The sequence below is a fragment of the Zootoca vivipara genome, chromosome 1 (assembly GCF_965207765.1).
Source record: "Zootoca vivipara chromosome 1, rZooViv2.hap1.1, whole genome shotgun sequence".
In the NCBI taxonomy this organism is placed as follows: Eukaryota; Metazoa; Chordata; class Lepidosauria; order Squamata; family Lacertidae; genus Zootoca; species Zootoca vivipara.
The window spans coordinates 106,425,724-106,442,666 of record NC_142582.1 but is presented as its reverse complement, the minus strand read 5'-3'; the positions used below and the strand labels follow the sequence as shown (position 1 = coordinate 106,442,666).

Here is a 16,943-nt window from a genome sequence, read left to right as displayed (position 1 = left end):
TTTGCTCCCTCTATCAGAAATATAGCAGCAGCTGCAATACATGGAGAAATGTGAATGGTGCGTGCTTCACAACTGGAATCATATCTATGCCATCAAAAGCGCCCCCCCCCCACCCGCGTCTAGGGGCAAATATTTCCGAACTGCACCAGCTTTCTAGCCTGCCCTTAACCAGCCAAGCATTTCTTCCCCCACCCACTTGCAAATAAACCACGGTCGGTTTGGTCACACCTGAAACTGATTAAACAGGGATCAGGAAACTACTGTAGCTGGTACCACAAAGCTCCGCCCTGGAATATGCGGGGCTATAATAAACAGCACCTCTGAGCAGCTGCAGAGTGCTCGAGCCCAGCCCAAGCTCGCCGCGTGCCGACCTACCCAGACCTAGGAGCGAGGAGCAGTTTATGCTACCCTGAGTCCCCCGTGGTGTCCCCCAAACCGGGTGGGTTGGTGGGCGCCAAACGCCGCTCCCTCTGCGATGCTTTCTGCCACTTCCAGTTTCCTGAGTCTGGATGGCTTGGGGACGCCCCGCCGCCGATGGAGCTGGGCCCCCGGAGGCCTCTGGCAGCGGGGGGAGGCCGCCCTCGTCCCGCAGCCCCGCGGAGGGGCGGATTTCTCCCGGCGGGAAGGCAAGCTCCACTTCTACGCCCTCTGGTCTCTGCGCGAGCCGCCCCGGCAGCTCAGCAGGTGAGGCCTGCGCGCGGCGGCTCGCCTTTCTCGCCATCCAGGAGAGTGAAAGCGGGCAAGGGTTTGGAAAACTTATGTGCGATCGATACGGTGTGTTAGCACGTGGAAACCAACAGCAACCATGAAAGCAGCGAAGAGTCTTGTGCGGCATCCGGAGCCTAACCACTAGCAACGTTTTGGGTGCATTTAGGGTTGCCAACTACTTCTCAGCTAGCCAGTGTAGGTGTGTGCCTTTAACAGCAGCTTGATGGGCAGACATTTGCAAGCGGTGCTGCTTATCTACATGTTGTAAAAAGCCGATTTCTGCATGACCAGCAAACAAGCACTTAAAATAGGCATGGATGTTTTGCAACCTTTCACCGTTTCACATATGAAAAGAAGTGTGTGCAATATCCCAATTCTGCCAACCAAAGTCAAGGCCTCACCAGAACTCTTCATTGCTGATTGTTCTTCCTTTATGCATTTTGCTGTATCTTCTCTTGCACTAGTTTATGAATGCATTGTGTATTAGAAAACTGATAAGCTTTAAAATTAATTTCCTTTTAACTCCTTAGGGCTCTAGGTCTTTTAACTTCCACTTATTCAACAGAACTTATCTCCCAGTGCATCTGGCTGCCTTTGTTACAGAACATACATTAGAATTCAACCGTGTTTAGTAGGCAGTTATGGGAAGCAAGATGGAAGTTAGAGAGGAATCCACAAAACCATCAAGATATGAAATGGGGGCAGCTATTGGAGAATAGACTGCTATATAGACTGGTATATAGACTGGTAAATGGGGACTGCTGGTGCAAAGAAAGCCGCTGTAAAAGCAATGTTCATAATTGGCATATTGAAGGGTTTCTATTCAGATTACACACGGTGTAAGCCTCACATTTGTATATATGCCCTCGCTTGGGTCCCTTCTGTCCTAGAAATATAGTTCCAAAGTTTCAAAACAGGTTGTCAATCCCTCTTGCTTCTTTTAGGGAATAAGTGAGAAGGAATCCCTTTGTTGCATACCGTACATGCTATTACACCTTTAAAAGCACATTTCCCCCTCAAAGAATTATGGGCACTGTAATTTACCCCTCAGAGTTAACTATAGTGCCCATAATTATTTGAGGGGGAAATGTGCTTCAAATGTGCTTTAAAGGTATTGTGTGCATGGGCGTAGCCAGGAATTATTTTAGGGGGCAGGCTTGATGTTGGGGCAGAATCAAGTTATCTGCAACACAATTGGTCAGTTAAGTATATTTATTTACTGTACTTGATTTAGGAGGGCAGCTGTCCCCTCTGCCCCCTCTTGGCCACACCCATGATTGTGCGTACACAGCACCAGTCTTTTCCACTCTTGCTTTCCATCACTATGAATCCTTCTCAATTTGTTTCCATGCTATCACTTTTGAGACTAATATATTTTCTCTCCTCTCTAAGCAAATGCCGTCAGAAATTTTACCAGACGCACTTACCACTTCCACTGCCCAAACAGTTAGTGGTCTTTGGTTTGGGTGACTGGAGCCGCTATTCTCAGAAGACAAGCATCATGGTGGAAATATTAGTGAATCCAAATGTTAAGCCACAAAAGATTGGCAAGCTGGGGCCTGAAGCAAGGTAAATTCTAGATAATAATTAGTGAATTTTGGTGCCAGTATTGATACTTGTTAGCGTGCCAAGTGCTTTCCAAACACACCGTGAGGAAGTTCTGTGAAATACCGTAAGAGGGAATAAATTCCTTATTTTCAAAGCAGGGAATGTGTCCAGGGCCAGCAAAGGCTGGATCTGAACTTAAGACTTCAGGGATCAACATGCTATTAGTTACAGCAGCTGTCATGAGGATGTTGTGCTATTGCAACCTACCAAATCCATTTGTTCTGTTATGGACAGTCTTTAAAGATTAAGAATGTATTGTCAATTTAACTCTTATCAGCTGTTGAAATAAATGTAAAATTACTGCAGAGCAAGAAAATAGTGATCTGTCTGTTTTACTCAAGCAGGTGTTTGGTATGGGAAGGTGACTGGCGAGTGGATGTTTTGATGGCTTCGTTAAAGCAGGTAGAGAATGGTAACCCTGTTAAGCTTCTCTTGACTGTCGAGGAACAGGTAGGAAAGTTTTCTATCTTGTCATTTCTGTACTCCCTGCCTACTGAGACTGGGTCCATGTGGATTCATTTTTAACGTGACCCATATATACAGATAGATATGAAAATGGAAATCTTAAAAGTATCTGTTCCTGTATAATGCTACTTGTTAATGAATATTCATATGCTGTGTAACTATTATTCTGCCTTGTGATGGCCATGTGCCCTGAAAGTTTAAATACTTAGCCTAAAATATAAATAAAACATCAAATATAGGCCCTAAGTATCTGAAGAAGTGCCTCCTTCACAGACACGTTCAACTGTTGAGATCTGCAGGGGAGGCACTGCTGGTAGCTCTGCTACCCTATCAAGTTTGTAGGCAGGAATGCATGAGAGGACATTCTCTGTGGTGGCCCCCCAGGTTTTGGAACGCCCTCTCCTTCTGGCCTCATCATTATATACATATCAATGTCAGGTCAAATGCACCTTTTGCATAGGTTTTTGGGGCTGCAGGACGTGTTCAGAATACCCTTCCCACTATAGTGTTGTTTCTGTTTCCTGACTGTTGATTAGATTTAATTTATTGCCTAGTAATGTTTGTGTGCTTAGTTTGCTTGTTGTATTGAGCTGTATGTAACTATCTCTGGAACTTCACATTATCACATTCATTATGGCCCTTTGGGCCACTACCACAGAACAACATGACGAAGGGCAGCCTATAAATGGATATAAATAAACAAATCTCACGGATTGAGTACGGTAGCTACATGTGAGATACTCCAGCTCTTTGATTTGGGCCTGAAAACTGGTTGGAAGCCAGTGATGACAAAAGCATGGATGAAATATGTTTGTATCTCCCAGTTTCCAGCATATTTTAAAGGCAGCCCATGTACAGAACATTGCAGTTATCCAATTAGTTATACAATAATACAAGCCACGTCAGCCTCCTCATCCAAAATTAAATTATGAATAAGGGAGATTTTATTATGGACTAACCTGGCATTTAATAGCAACACTGGCAGCAGGCTCAAGGGCATACTGGTTGCTGCTATGGCAACCATGATCTGTGTAATCGAGAGAGACCCCCAAAGAGGGAACAGAAAGATGCCCACTCAGTCTACCCCTTTACACAGGGGTCACATCCTTTGAACCATACCTCCCTCTCTTTAAAAGCCTCCAATGTAGGGTGCTCCTCACCTTTGCATTGCCTTTTGACTCAAGTTGCAAGTGCTGTTCTCATGTGTGTGTGTCTCCTCCTTAGCTGCTCAACAGCACCCCCACCCGCCCATTTCAGGCCACAGAGCCTAATCAGTCACCTGTCCTTCCAGAAGATACAGGTCAGCGATTGGATGAGGCACCTGAGGTAGGTTTATAGATAGAGGTCTCCTTTTGGTGGCTTTTTCTCCATTCTCCTAACTGCTTGTTGTTAACCTCTAGGACCACGACCCGTCTACAAGTTACATAGACAGGTAGTGGAATTCTGGAAGCGTTATTCCTACTGAGGGAATGGGGAAGAGGAGGAGAGTACAGTGGAACATCCTCCTTACGAACACTTCGGGTAATGAGCTCCGCTAACCCGGAAGTAGATGCTCCTGGTTGTGAACAAGCGGAAGTCACCCATCAGCAGTGTGGCGGCAGCGGGAGGCCCCATTAGTGAAAGCGCGCCTCATCTTAAGAACTGTTTCGGATTAAGAACGGACCTCCGGAACGAATTAAGTTCGTAACCGGAGGTACCACTGTAATTCTATTCCCCACACCGGGGAGAGGGCTACTTGAAACCTTTCTGCCTATCCTCTACATGCAGGGATGTTTGTGTTTTGTGTGGGAAAGTGTGCAAAAGATATACAGTATCTGCACCTACAATCTGAAGTGGTTCCTTCCATATTTCTACTACCATATTCTGTGTGATCTGTAGGACTGCTTGAGGTCATAGACTTAGAACAATTGCTCAGAGATTGCATTTGTGATCAAAATTCTGTAGTGGAAACTTCATTTGGCATTTCACACTCAACAAATTTGCAGATGACACCAGACTTGAAGGGATAGCTAATGCCGCAGAAGAAAGACAGAATCTGGATTCAAGATAACCTTAATAGATTAGAGAACTGGGACCAAACTAAAAGAATGAATTTCAGTAGGGACAAATAACAAGTTCTACACTTACGCAGGAATAATTAGCTGCACAAATATAATGAGGGACACCTGGCTTGCCAGTAGTACATGTGAAAAGGATCTAGGTAGACCACAAGCTGAACATGAGTTAACAGTGTGATGCAGCAGAAAAAAAAGAAAAAAAAGAGCTAATACTATTCTAGGCTGCTTCAACAAATGTAGAGTGTCTGGATCAAGGGAAGTAATAGTACCGCTCTATTCTGCCTTTGTCGGACCATACCTAGAATACTGTGTCTAGTTTTGGGCGTAGACAAGCTGGAATGCATGCAGAGGAGGGCAACCAAGATGATCAAGAATCTGGAAACCAAGCCTTATGAGGAAGATTGAGCGAGTTGGGTTCTATGATTCTATAAGTGCTTGGGCCTTTGATGAACCCTGCTGGACCCTACCTTCTACTTCCAACAGTGGTTTACCAGATGCTTTGGGGAAAACTCTCAAGCTGGACAGAACAGGAGCAAAGCATATGGGGTAAGAATAGCCAACATGGGACCCTCCAGATGTTGGGCAACACAACTCCCAGTTCCAGCAAGTATGGCCAATGGTCAGGGCTGATAGGAATTGTAGTCTACAACATCTGGAAGACACCACGTTGACGACCCCTTGTCTAGGGCAGCCCAGGGAAAACTGGAGTTGTCTGTAGTGCCTGCCTTCAGTGAGCCCTTTTCATTAGGCCCATTCATTTTGCTTGAATGATTTCTGATCCTGATCTAATTCTGTTCTTTGTGGAACAGTCTAAGAATGGGAGTTCAGCGATGCCTGTTAAAGAGCCTGTGCTTGAAAGGAAGGAGTTCTCTCCACCCATGGAAACCCTGCTCATGCTTCCTGCTCCAGAAACAACTGCTGCACCGGTGGACTGTGAGGAGGCCAGGAATAAAACATGCACATCTAATTCAGCTCGCCTAAAGACCAGGAGGGTTCTCTTTGAACTTTTGGCATCCAACAGGCAGCAGGAATCTGAAGGTTAGTAAATCTATAGCAAGAGTGATGTCTAGTTTCTGAGACCAAATTAGCTTGTAATTGTATAGCATTCTGGGACAGGGAGGAGTATTTGGGCTCCCATGAATGTACAATGTCCAGTTCCGCCCCCCCCCCACCTTTTCCTACTAGCTTGGCCTCCTTTTCAGAAACTTTCCAGTGATGTTGTAAAATACAAGGCTTCAGCACATGCCAGAACCTGTATACATCTAGTCAACACACATTCAGAATGCTCTAATTTATATGAATTTGTCCTGATGCATAGGAGTTGGGGAAGATACCTAGCAGAGAGTTATATACTTGATGATATCAATGATGTTTGCTTGCAGCTTATGGAGACAACCTCCAATTTGTTCTTTAACTTCCTGGCCAGTCATCATTTTCATGCAATCGAAAAACTGTTGCCAGATTGGCACCAATGGTGGTGCTCCTTCCTGTGCCAAATAATGACTTTAACAGGTGACTACTAATCAGAGCCACAACATGATAGGAAAGAGCTAATCCCACTACATGCTGCAGACCTGATTCTGATAGTGTCTCCCTCACTGTTGGTATTTATAGTTTGAGGGTGGGGTGAGAATCATGCATTACCAATGTTAATGTGTGGATTGGCCGCCGGTGCGCAAAAAATGCATGTTGAATTACTGAGTGTGCATTCTAAAACATTTTGCCTGATGCAGGATGATAACTTCTTTGCTTATGATGAAATAGCATTATTTTCTTTTTTTCCAATATAAATGCATGACCCATTGAAAATCAGTTTGGAGAGAGCATTGCACGAGAATAGTAACCTCCCTGAACATTTTCTCTCTGCAGACTTGGAAGTTAAAGAGCTGCAAGGTAAAATACCTGTTCCTTGAACAATTTGTTGGAATTCATTCAGTGCTTCCAGAACAGCAGATCCTAGGAATACCCAGTTACTGCTCTTCCAGTGTAAGCTACATGTGGTATTGCAACCGACTTCCTGTGTTTTGAGGGTATAGTGGGAGGAATTTTATGTCGTGCTAAGGTGATCATTTTGTCAGGGCAAGCATTTCAGCTTGTTGTAAGGAACAATCCCCCCTCTCCTCTCCCTGTGTGCTGTTCTGGAAGTTCTCCTGACCCCTCTCCCCTCGAGCCAATTGGGGGGGCATGTAGTGGGAAGAAGGGGGGGGGAGAAGCCTCAATCTGCAAGCAGAAGCCCTTGTGCAAGGCTTACATTGACAGAAATCATTAGTTGAATCTCGCCCATTAATTATTGTATTTGCACATCTCACTATGTTCAGTCTACCCTTATAGGCATGAGAGTCCTAGGCTGCGAAAGACAGAGTACATCTGAGCCACCTTTTAAAAAGCAGTTATTCTAGAGTTTATTGTTTTAAAGAGCAATTTGGTAATTACTCCCAAGAATTCCTTTAAAAGTTGGGAAAAAGTAGCCCAAAGAACATTGGTGTTAATTAAAAGATAGAATAGAAAAATGACAAAATGGTACCGGCATGGCTATAGCTTCATTTACCTGCAGTGTCACTGGTGTACCTAAACTGCAGCTCTAGGAAAAGTGGAAGATTAGTTTTAAGACCATCTACATATGTGGAGTTTGCACAGGATTTTCTGTGGTTTGAGGACCAAGAAAACGCACTAGAGGATATTGATTTGATGTCATTTAGATGACCTGTAAAAAGTGAGTGAACGAACAATGGCAATTCCACATGAAGGGTAGTATGGAAACAGCCAGAATCAGTCATGGTGTAGGTTTCAGGAGGAACTTCTCCCAAATAACCCTCCCGTAATGAAATGAGATGGATTCTGTGGTATGTTTCTGCTGTCTCCACTCCTGCATCTCTCGGCAGTATGTCCAAGCCCTCGGTGGTGCCATGCCATGTGCCTGAGTGACCCTGAAACTGCTGTTCTGATCGGTGGCGAAGGAACTAATCAACAATTTTGCCAAGATGCCCTGTGGAAACTGGAAATTGGTGAGATGCTTCATTGCTTGCAGTGATGTCTTGGTAGACCACAAACTTGACATGAGTCAACAGTGTGATGCAGCAGCTAAAAAAGCCAATGCAATTCTGGGCTGCATCAATAGGAGTATAGCATTTAGATCAAGGGAAATAATAGGACCACTGTATTCTGCTCTGGTCAGACCTCACCTGGAGTACTGTGTCCAGTTCTGGGCACCACAGTTTAAGAAGGATACTGACAAGCTGGAATGTGTCCAGAAGAGGGCAACCAAAATGGTCAAAGGCCTGGAAATGATGCCTTATGAGGAACGGCTTAGGGAGCTGGGTATGTTTAGCCTGGAGAAGAGAAGGTTAAGGGGTGATATGATAGCCATGTTCAAATATATAAAAGGATGTCATATAGAGGAGGGTGAAAGGTTGTTTTCTGCTGCTCCAGAGAAGCGGACACGGAGCAATGGATTCAAACTACAAGAAAGAAGATTCCACCTAAACATTAGGAAGAACTTCCTGACAGTAAGAGCTGTTCGGCAGTGGAATTTGCTACCAAGGAGTGTGGTGGAGTCTCCTCCTTTGGAGGCCTTTAAGCAGAGGCTTGACAGGCATATGTCAAGAATGCTTTGATAGTGTTTCCTGCTTGGCAGGGGGTTGGACTGGATGGCCCTTGTGGTCTCTTCCAACTCTATGATTCTATGATGTACATGTTGACACTGTCTGCAACTGATCAGAGGAAAACTGAATTGGAATCAGCTTTTCCTATATGGGGGTAGTTCTTAAAGGAGTATCTGCCATGCCTGGTGATCTGAACTTGAAAGTGGCTGGATCTAACTTGCTTTGCACACTACTTGTGTTCTGGTTAGCAGGGAAGCCACCTCTAAGCTTTTAGCATGTTGGCGACTACTTTGTGCAACTTTCCCCCCACCCTATTGCACATCTTGAGTTTTCACTTCTGTTGCTGATTTCGCAGACAATGACTTCTGGTTCCCCATGGATCTCCCAGCACAAGGTTCCATGCCACAGTGTTCAAGGGGCCACAGTGCCACATATGACCCAGAGACCAAGCGCATTTACATCTTTGGGGGTATGAGGGAGGCAAAGCGCTACAGCAACATCCATGTTCTGGACACGGCATCATGGAAGTGGCTTCATGTGTCTGTGAGTCGCAAGAGAAACAAAGCCTTGAGCAACAAAGAGAACAGTTATTATATAAGAGACATCCATTCCTTTGTTTTTAAATTGCGTCCCAGTTTTCAACATGCAATTTACAACAATGTGTGACATGTTAATGTATTTTAAATCTTCGTTGGAAGCCGCCCAGAGTGGCTGGGGAAACCCAGCCAGATGGGCGGGGTACAAATAATAATAATAATAATAATAATATATTATTATTATTATTATTATTATTATTATTATTATTATTATTATTAAAACATAAATGACACTCACAAAACCTCAAGAACAGGGGTCAGCAAACTTTTTCAGCAGGGGGCCGGTCCACTGTTCCTTAGACTTTGTAGGGGGCCGGACTATATTTTGAAGTAGGGGGGAAATGAACAAATTTCTATGCCCCACAAATAACCCAGAGATGCATTTTAAATAAAAGGGCACATTCTACTCATGTAAAAACACGCTGATTCCCGGACCGTCTGTGGGCCGGATTTAGAAGCCGATTGGGCTGGATCCAGCCCCCAGGCCTTAGTTTGCCTACCAGTGCTCAAGAATTTAGAATCTTTAAAAAAGAGCAAACCATCTGAGAAGGTGTCTTTATCCCTGAGTCTTCCCCACTTTTGTAAGCACCTTCCCTCCATGTAAGAGAGAGTGGTGGATCACAGCTCAGGTGGGGAGTGATTGAGGCAGCTGCTATCAGGTCTATTAGGAAGGCATTGGAATGAATCCTGTTCATTGATGCTGCCAGCAAAGGAGCTGTCTGTGGTGCTGATGCTAAGTCAGCCTAAAATGTCAAGCCTGTACAGTGACCGGTGATCTCTTCCTTAGGCTAAGGGTAAAGTGCCAACGCTGGCTTACCATAGTGCAACCATCTACCGAAAGGAGCTATTTGTCTTCGGAGGAGCTTTCCCTAAAATGTCATGCCTGGAGATGGGAGCTTGCAGCAACACACTCTTTGTTTTCAACCCCGAGTATGAGATCTGGTATCAACCCATTGTTGAGGGGGAGAAGCCTTTGCCTAGGCTTGGGTAAGTCTTCTTTGCTTCAAGAGGAGAATATCTTATTGCTGATTTCTTGATTTTTCTCACTGAAGTGTGATAATGGACAACTTCATTGCTCTCATTTTTATTTTATTTCCCTGGCGGTTGGAAATAGTGTAATTAGTACTTTCTTTGAAAACACTTGTACATTTTCATGCGGGTGTTTACTTTGTTTGATAGTGCTATAATGCCAAGGGTCTCCGCCCCTCAAACTGAGGGTCCCTCAGAAACCTCCTATCCATCCTCTCTGCCTGGAATTCCTTGGGAGTGCTTTATTCTCTCACACCCCTGTTCCCAGTATGAAGCTTACAATGCCATTTTAAAAGCTCTGTGCAGTAGAAGGCAAGACTATGGCTTGGATCCAAGGTGTCTCGTGTGGGCTGCATAACTTTATTGCATGCAATTTAAGGATCAGCTTGCAGGGGGACTGTCACAGACGGGAGAGAAGTATGAGAGCCTCGTTTCACAAGTGGAGTGAGTGCCTCTTGCTGGTTTTAGGACCAGGCTCATATACTGATATTGATTGATGTTGTTTAGTCGTTTAGTCGTGTCTGACTCTTCGTGACCCCATGGACCAGAGCACGCCAGGCACTCCTGTCTTCCACTGCCTCCCGCAGTTTGGTCAGACTTATGTTGTTAGCTTCAAGAACACTGTCCAACCATCTTGTCCTCTGTCGTCCCCTTTTCCTTGTGCCCTCCATCTTTCCCAACATCAGGGTCTTTTCCAGGGAGTCTTCTCTTCTCATGAGGTGGCCAAAGTATTGGAGCCTCAGCTGCAGGATCTGTCCTTCCAGTGAGCACTCAGGGCTGATTTCCTTCAGAATTGGATAGGTTTGATCTTCTTGCAGTCCATGGGACTCTCAAGAGTCTCCCTCAAGCACCATAACTCAAAAGCATCAATTCTTCGGCGATCAGCCTTCTTTATGGTCCAGCTCTCACTTCCATACATCACTACTGGGAAAATCATAGCTTTAACTATACAGACCTTTGTCGGCAAGGTGATGTCTCTGCTTTTTAAGATGCTGTCTAGGTTTGTCATTGCTTTTCTCCAAGAAGCAGGCATCTTTTAATTTCATGACTGCTGTCACCATCTGCAGTGATCATGGAGCCCAAGAAAGTAAAATCTCTCACTGCCTCCATTTCTTCCCCTTCTGTTTGCCAGGAGGTGATGGGACCAGTGGCCATGATCTTGGTTTTTTTTATGTTGAGCTTCAGACCATATTTTGCGCTCTCCTCTTTCACCCTCATTAAAAGGTTATTTAATTCCTCCTCACTTTCTGCCATCAAGATTGTGTCATCAGCATATCTGAGGTTGTTGCTATTTCTTCCGGCAATCTTAATTCTGGCTTGGGATTCATCCAGTCCAGCCTTTCGCATGATGAATTCTGCATATAAGTTAAATAAGCAGGGAGACAATATACAGCCATGTCGTACTCCTTTCCCAATTTTGAACCAATCAGTTATTCCATATCCAGTTCTAACTGTAGCTGATATTGATACAGCTGTGTAAATCTTGATGAAGTTTTCCTTAACTCCAGCATGGGAGTTTGTGTTTTGGCTAAATAGTTTTCAGTTCTCTTAATCAGAGAATTCACAAAAACCTGCTGGTCAAGAGAAAGAATTAATAGAAGCTTCTTCTCATTTTGCAGAGATCAGCTTAGGTGTTGGATCTGTAGGTCTCCGGATCAAATTATACATTCCCTAGTATGTTCCTTAAATAAAACTTTTAACAAACGGGTGAAATTCTATCACTTCTGATGAGTTAATGAGTTTGTTCTTAATCTAGATAAAATCTTGGCGAATCTACTCTGGCAGTGCTGTAAAACTTGTGTTTACTTGATGCATTTCTCTAGCAAAAAAGCCTTTTGTGTTCCATGGTTCATATTACATTATGTTTATGTGTGTCTTTTTTTTGAGGGGGTTATATCCTGCCCTCCACTCTAGGGCTGTGTTCACATTACTGCCATAGATTTCAGTGAAGTTGTTTCCCACAGGGATGCTTTTACCCTATGCAAAGAGGCATAAGGATTCCAATCATGTGAAGCTGGTTTGAGAAACAATACATCAAACAGTAGTATCTTATAACAAAGTACAAGATGCATAATGCATTTTGGATAACTTCATGTGAACACAGATTATAAACCAGCACCGGAAACTCGGTGAGTGCACAGTAAACTGGAGTGTGAACACAGCCTAAGGTTGCAGGCCAGCTTATGTCAACAGAGATTTTTTTAAAAATTACAGGCAAAACATGAAGCATAAACATTATTATATCTAAAACCAACTCACACATTTTATTTTAGTGCTATCGAAAGAGCAATTTTATTCTTCTGCTACCGAAAGGCTTAATGAAGCTGATTAAAACTTTTTGCAAGTTGCTCTTAGATAGTGGAACACCGTAATTTGTTTTTTAAGGCGTTGCTGGAGCTGGCCAAACATTTGGCATCTTTCCACCAAATGCCTTGCTAGCTTTGGAAATGGTGGAGCTGCTTATGTACAGCCCCTGTGGGTGCCCCAGAACGGCCACTGAGATTGACTGAAGCTAGGAAAAATCATTCAAAAATGTAAGACATAAAGTGGATTTCTAGCTATAGATGTTGCAGGGGCTGTTTTATTTTCCTACATTTTCCTTGTTCACTGTCTGTCCTTGCTTTCTCAAAGCCATTCAGCTACTCTGCTGAGGAACAAACTAATCATATTTGGGGGCCAGAAGACTTCCTTCTACCTGAATGACACACACATCCTAGATCTGGGTAAGAACTTTGCCATTCCCTGTCTCAATTTGGATAGAGTTGAAGTCCACCGCCTGGTGAGGTTAAAGGAATCCCTTGAGGCAGGAGATGTCAGAAGTTGGTATACAGGTGAAACTCGGAAAATTAGAATATCATCGAAAAGTGCATTTATTTCAGTAATGCAACTTTTTATTTGTCTTTTAATTTTTACAAATGCTTTATTTTGGAAATTCTACCGTAATAAAACAAATAGTTACAATAATACAAAAATAAACATTGCTATTACATTTCATTAATTACAGTCCAATTATAATTGACCTGCCTAATGACAGTTACAATTACAACAAATAAAGGCTTGACATATCTTGCTTTGCATGTCATGTATCTATCTCAGGGGTAGGCAACCTAAGGCCCAGGGGCCGGATGTGGTCCAATCGCCTTCTCAATCTGGCCCACGGACGGTCCGGGAATCGGCGTGCTCTTACATGAGTAGAATGTGTCCTTTTATTTAAAATGCATCCCTGGGTTATTTGTGGGGCCTGCCTGGTGTTTTTAAATGAGTAGAATGTGTGCTTTTATTTAAAATGCATCTCTGGGTTATTTGTGGGGCATAGGAATTCACCCCCCCCCAAATATATATAGTCCGGCCCACCACATGGCCTGACGGACGGTGGACCGGCCCATAGCTGAAAAAGGTTGCTGACCCCTGATCTATCTCATATATTGGTTTCACCTTTTAAGTTGCATTGCTGAAATAAATGCACTTTTCGATGATATTCTAATGTTCCGAGTTTCACCTGTATATTGCATACTGGTGTGAGGAAAGACTGGTGCTAGCAAACAACGACTTGGCCTCAAAACATTTTGGAGAATGGATCAAAAATGACCCTTCACTGGCCATTGTAAGACTACTGGTACTGTAACAGGATTTATGGCCAAAATGCAGTTACAGACACCTCTGCATTATATGCAATAAGCTGCTGCAATTCCCATCCAGAGAGGAAGCTGTGTGAAGTCTATTTCAGCAAAAACATCAAAACCCTGTAGCACCTTGAAGTGTAACAAAGTTACTGTGGGTGTGTGAGTGGAGAGGAAGTGAATAAAATGCAAAAAGTAAAGCCTGTGATCTAAATTCAATAGTTTTATGAATGGTCACTTTGTTGTTGTTTAGTCGTGTCCGAGTCTTCGTGACCCCATGACCAGAGCACGCCTGACGAGTGAATGGTCACTAGTCAGGCCTTTTTGCATTTCTTTACAAATTGATACCATTGTTTACATTCCTCCTTATGTCTGATGAAGCCAACTCTAGCCCACAAAAGCTTCTGCTGTAGTAATGTTCAGTGTTTTTAAGGTACCACAAACTTTACTTCTCCCCAAGAAGTTTGTTGCATCTGAAATCTTTCACTTTTCCTCATGTGCCTCCAGGTTTCATGGAGTACATTTCAGTTCCTTTTCTCTCTGGACAACCTTCAGCTCGCAGGTAAGAGTTGAATATGGGGCTCTCTTGCATGAACAATGCTAGTGATTGTAATGGAAAGGGGTCTGAGGTGCATATTTGAAGGGCTGTTGTCAGTCATGAGTTGGCATCCCTGGAGCCTGGGCTAGAAAAAGACAGAGCTTTAAACTTGCATGTGTTGCTCTTCTCAGAAGCCTGTTAGTTGACAAGAGGAAACCGGTCCTTGATCATTTTACTGCAGAAACATGGAACCTGTATCCCCTCCCACTCCTGATGCTGGTGCACTCCAGCTCCCATCAGCCCCCAGCCAGCTTGGCTAATGATCAGGGATGATGGGAGCTGGAGCCCAACAATATCAGGAAGGACACAGGCTCCACATCCCTGATTTAATGGGCGAAACCTTCAAGCTGTTGGTATACCTGCCTATATCTAAGCTCCTAGGCAGGTGATCGATGGTAGCAGCCATCTTTTTGTCCTTGCGGTATTTGATGTGAGAGAGTCATCACCGCATCACATGATGACCCGGAGGAAAAGCTTACACTTGCCTCCAGCTTCAAGCAGCTTGTAGCTCTTTAAGGAGCGGCTTAGCAGAGAGGAGTCTTCAAGTGTTGTTGTAGCTGCTCCAAGCAGCTGTTAACCATGAAAGGAGTAGAGTGGGGAGGTTAAAAGGCAGTCCTCGCATCACCTCATAAGAGTTAAGAGCTTTTTAAAAAGTGATCTCACCCCAAAAAAGAACTGTTAACATTTTTGCATGGATATTTCCTCTGGAAAATGTGGAACAAATCAGAAATTGTACAGAGATGGACCAAACAAATCCATGCTACAAGTTTGAGTAGAACAGAGTTGGGGATAGAGATGAGCCTTCTGCTTTCAAAAAACATATCCCATGTAAGTTACACCAGACACACCCTAGCCTTAGCCTCCTTACCTTTCACTGTCATTATCTGCCACATCAAGATGCCCTGGTCCTGGCCACCATGTTGCCTTACGATCATGCAAGCAGATGATGTGATGGACTCACAATACATGGCTACACAATACATTTGAAGAAAATGGGGGAGCATATTAGCTGGGTGGGCGAGACGATGACCCTAGATGGCCAGGCAGGAAGTGAGCAACTGTGGTGTTCAAGAGTACAAGCTCTCACTTTCGCTTTATTCTAATCCTTAAGAATCCATCTTCTGCTTCCAGTTTCCATGCAGCCATTCCAGTGTCTGATCAGAAAGTGCTGATAAGCGGAGGCTGTGGTGTCAGAGGAGCCTTTCGGGATGCATTCACATTCCATCTTGGTAAGACCTTGCGGCACTTTTGCTACCAGTACTCCCTCAAGATGTGGCGGTTTGCTACCACCCGTTAACCCTTTTCCGTTGCAGATACCTTGACTTGGAGTGCAGTCAAGCATAGTGACCTTTGCTCCGTGCCCCGGGCAGGGCACACACTGCTCAACTTGACTTACGCCCCCCAGACGGATGCGGATAAGGAGAACCAGGGCAAGCACAATGCGTGCACGGTTCTGGTCTTTGGGGGGTCAGACCGTGCTGGCAAGTTCTACAATAGTACAAGCAAGCTGCAGCTGGACCTCGAGGTGACGAGGCCTTCCCTGGACCCTGCTTGAGTCATTGGGATTCCTGTGTCTGGACCAAGAAGGCAAGATCAGAAAGACTGAATATTGGAAGATTACAAGTGGATGGATACAAGACTGCCAGTGGGAACAGAGGTTGTGGAAACAACAACATCCCTCTCTGAATAGCTTGCTGATCTTCCTGCTGGTTTCATCCCACGTAGGAGAAACAAAATGGGTTTTCAGGAGATCGGGCAGAGGGTTTTTACTTCAGTATTTGCATTTTTGCACTCTGTCACTTCAGTGTAATCTCCCCCATCCCTCACTGTTGCTGCTCTTTAACCCCATATTCTATGATATGCCCTAATCAGTCAGTCTTGGATGTAGTAGTGCCTCGGCTTAATCCTTGCTAGTGGAGAGGAAAGTACCCTGGAAAATGAATGAACAAATACTGTGGGATGTTTATAAACTGAAGGGCACATAGGCTGGGCTTCAGATATTGGACAGCTGGATCTGGATTATACAAATGCATTTCTATACCTTTCCTCCTTGCTCCTGTTTCTTCCCATTCTATTATGTTCCTGTTTTTAATCCTCTGTCCCCTGTCAGTTTGACCAAGCCCCACCTCCCCAGCAAAATAATAATAATCCAAACCCAAATTGTGTAATAAAGCATGTACAAGAGTTGTGATAAAAAGAAATCTGTCTTTGTTCTATTTATGCTATGAAACTTTGCTGGAGGCATGGAGAGAAGCAATTGCATTCCCAGAACCTCCTAAATCACGCACATTTGCTTAATTTATACACATAATCCACCTCTTTCTTGCTGTAGAATTACTTTAATACTTCACAGAAGTGTGTTCTGACCTCTCCAAGGAAAAACTTCAGCCCCTGTGAGATTCAGAAGATGCCTAGTTCCTGCCAGTGTATTGCACCAACTCCCATTTTCACCATAACCTCTTTGCTATTTTGAGATGATGTGGCCGTGGGCTTAATTTGGCTGGCAGGCACTACTTTAGCCCCCAGTCTGGCAGCCCTGATCCCATAGATCTCTCCGCAATTCTGCATCTTAGCAGCTGTCTCCTATGCAGAAGGCTTTTCCATTTACTTCTACAACGTAAATAAATGGGATTTATGATTTAGGCCTTTGGACAGGAAAA

The 16,943-nt window shown here is 44.1% G+C and overlaps 1 protein-coding gene across 2 annotated transcripts; it reads left to right on the top strand.

Annotated features, from left to right (window-relative positions):
• The first annotated feature begins 335 nt into the window (after positions 1 to 335).
• Positions 336 to 16,475, top strand: LOC118081536 (uncharacterized). Of its 2 annotated transcripts, none has more exons than XM_035108041.3 (13): positions 336 to 684; positions 2,101 to 2,277; positions 2,661 to 2,766; positions 4,006 to 4,107; positions 5,648 to 5,876; positions 6,708 to 6,731; positions 7,721 to 7,843; positions 8,796 to 8,983; positions 9,824 to 10,023; positions 12,697 to 12,788; positions 14,193 to 14,247; positions 15,415 to 15,512; positions 15,597 to 16,475. In XM_035108041.3, the coding sequence occupies exons 1-13, from the start codon at positions 476 to 478 to the stop codon at positions 15,836 to 15,838; spliced, it is 1,845 nt and encodes a 614-aa protein (XP_034963932.1). In that variant the 5' UTR covers positions 336 to 475; the 3' UTR covers positions 15,839 to 16,475. The 2 variants fall into 2 exon arrangements, with proteins under 2 accessions (XP_034963932.1, XP_088511079.1); XM_088654953.1 differs by having other exon boundaries at positions 2,658 to 2,766.
• The last annotated feature ends 468 nt before the right edge of the window (positions 16,476 to 16,943 follow it).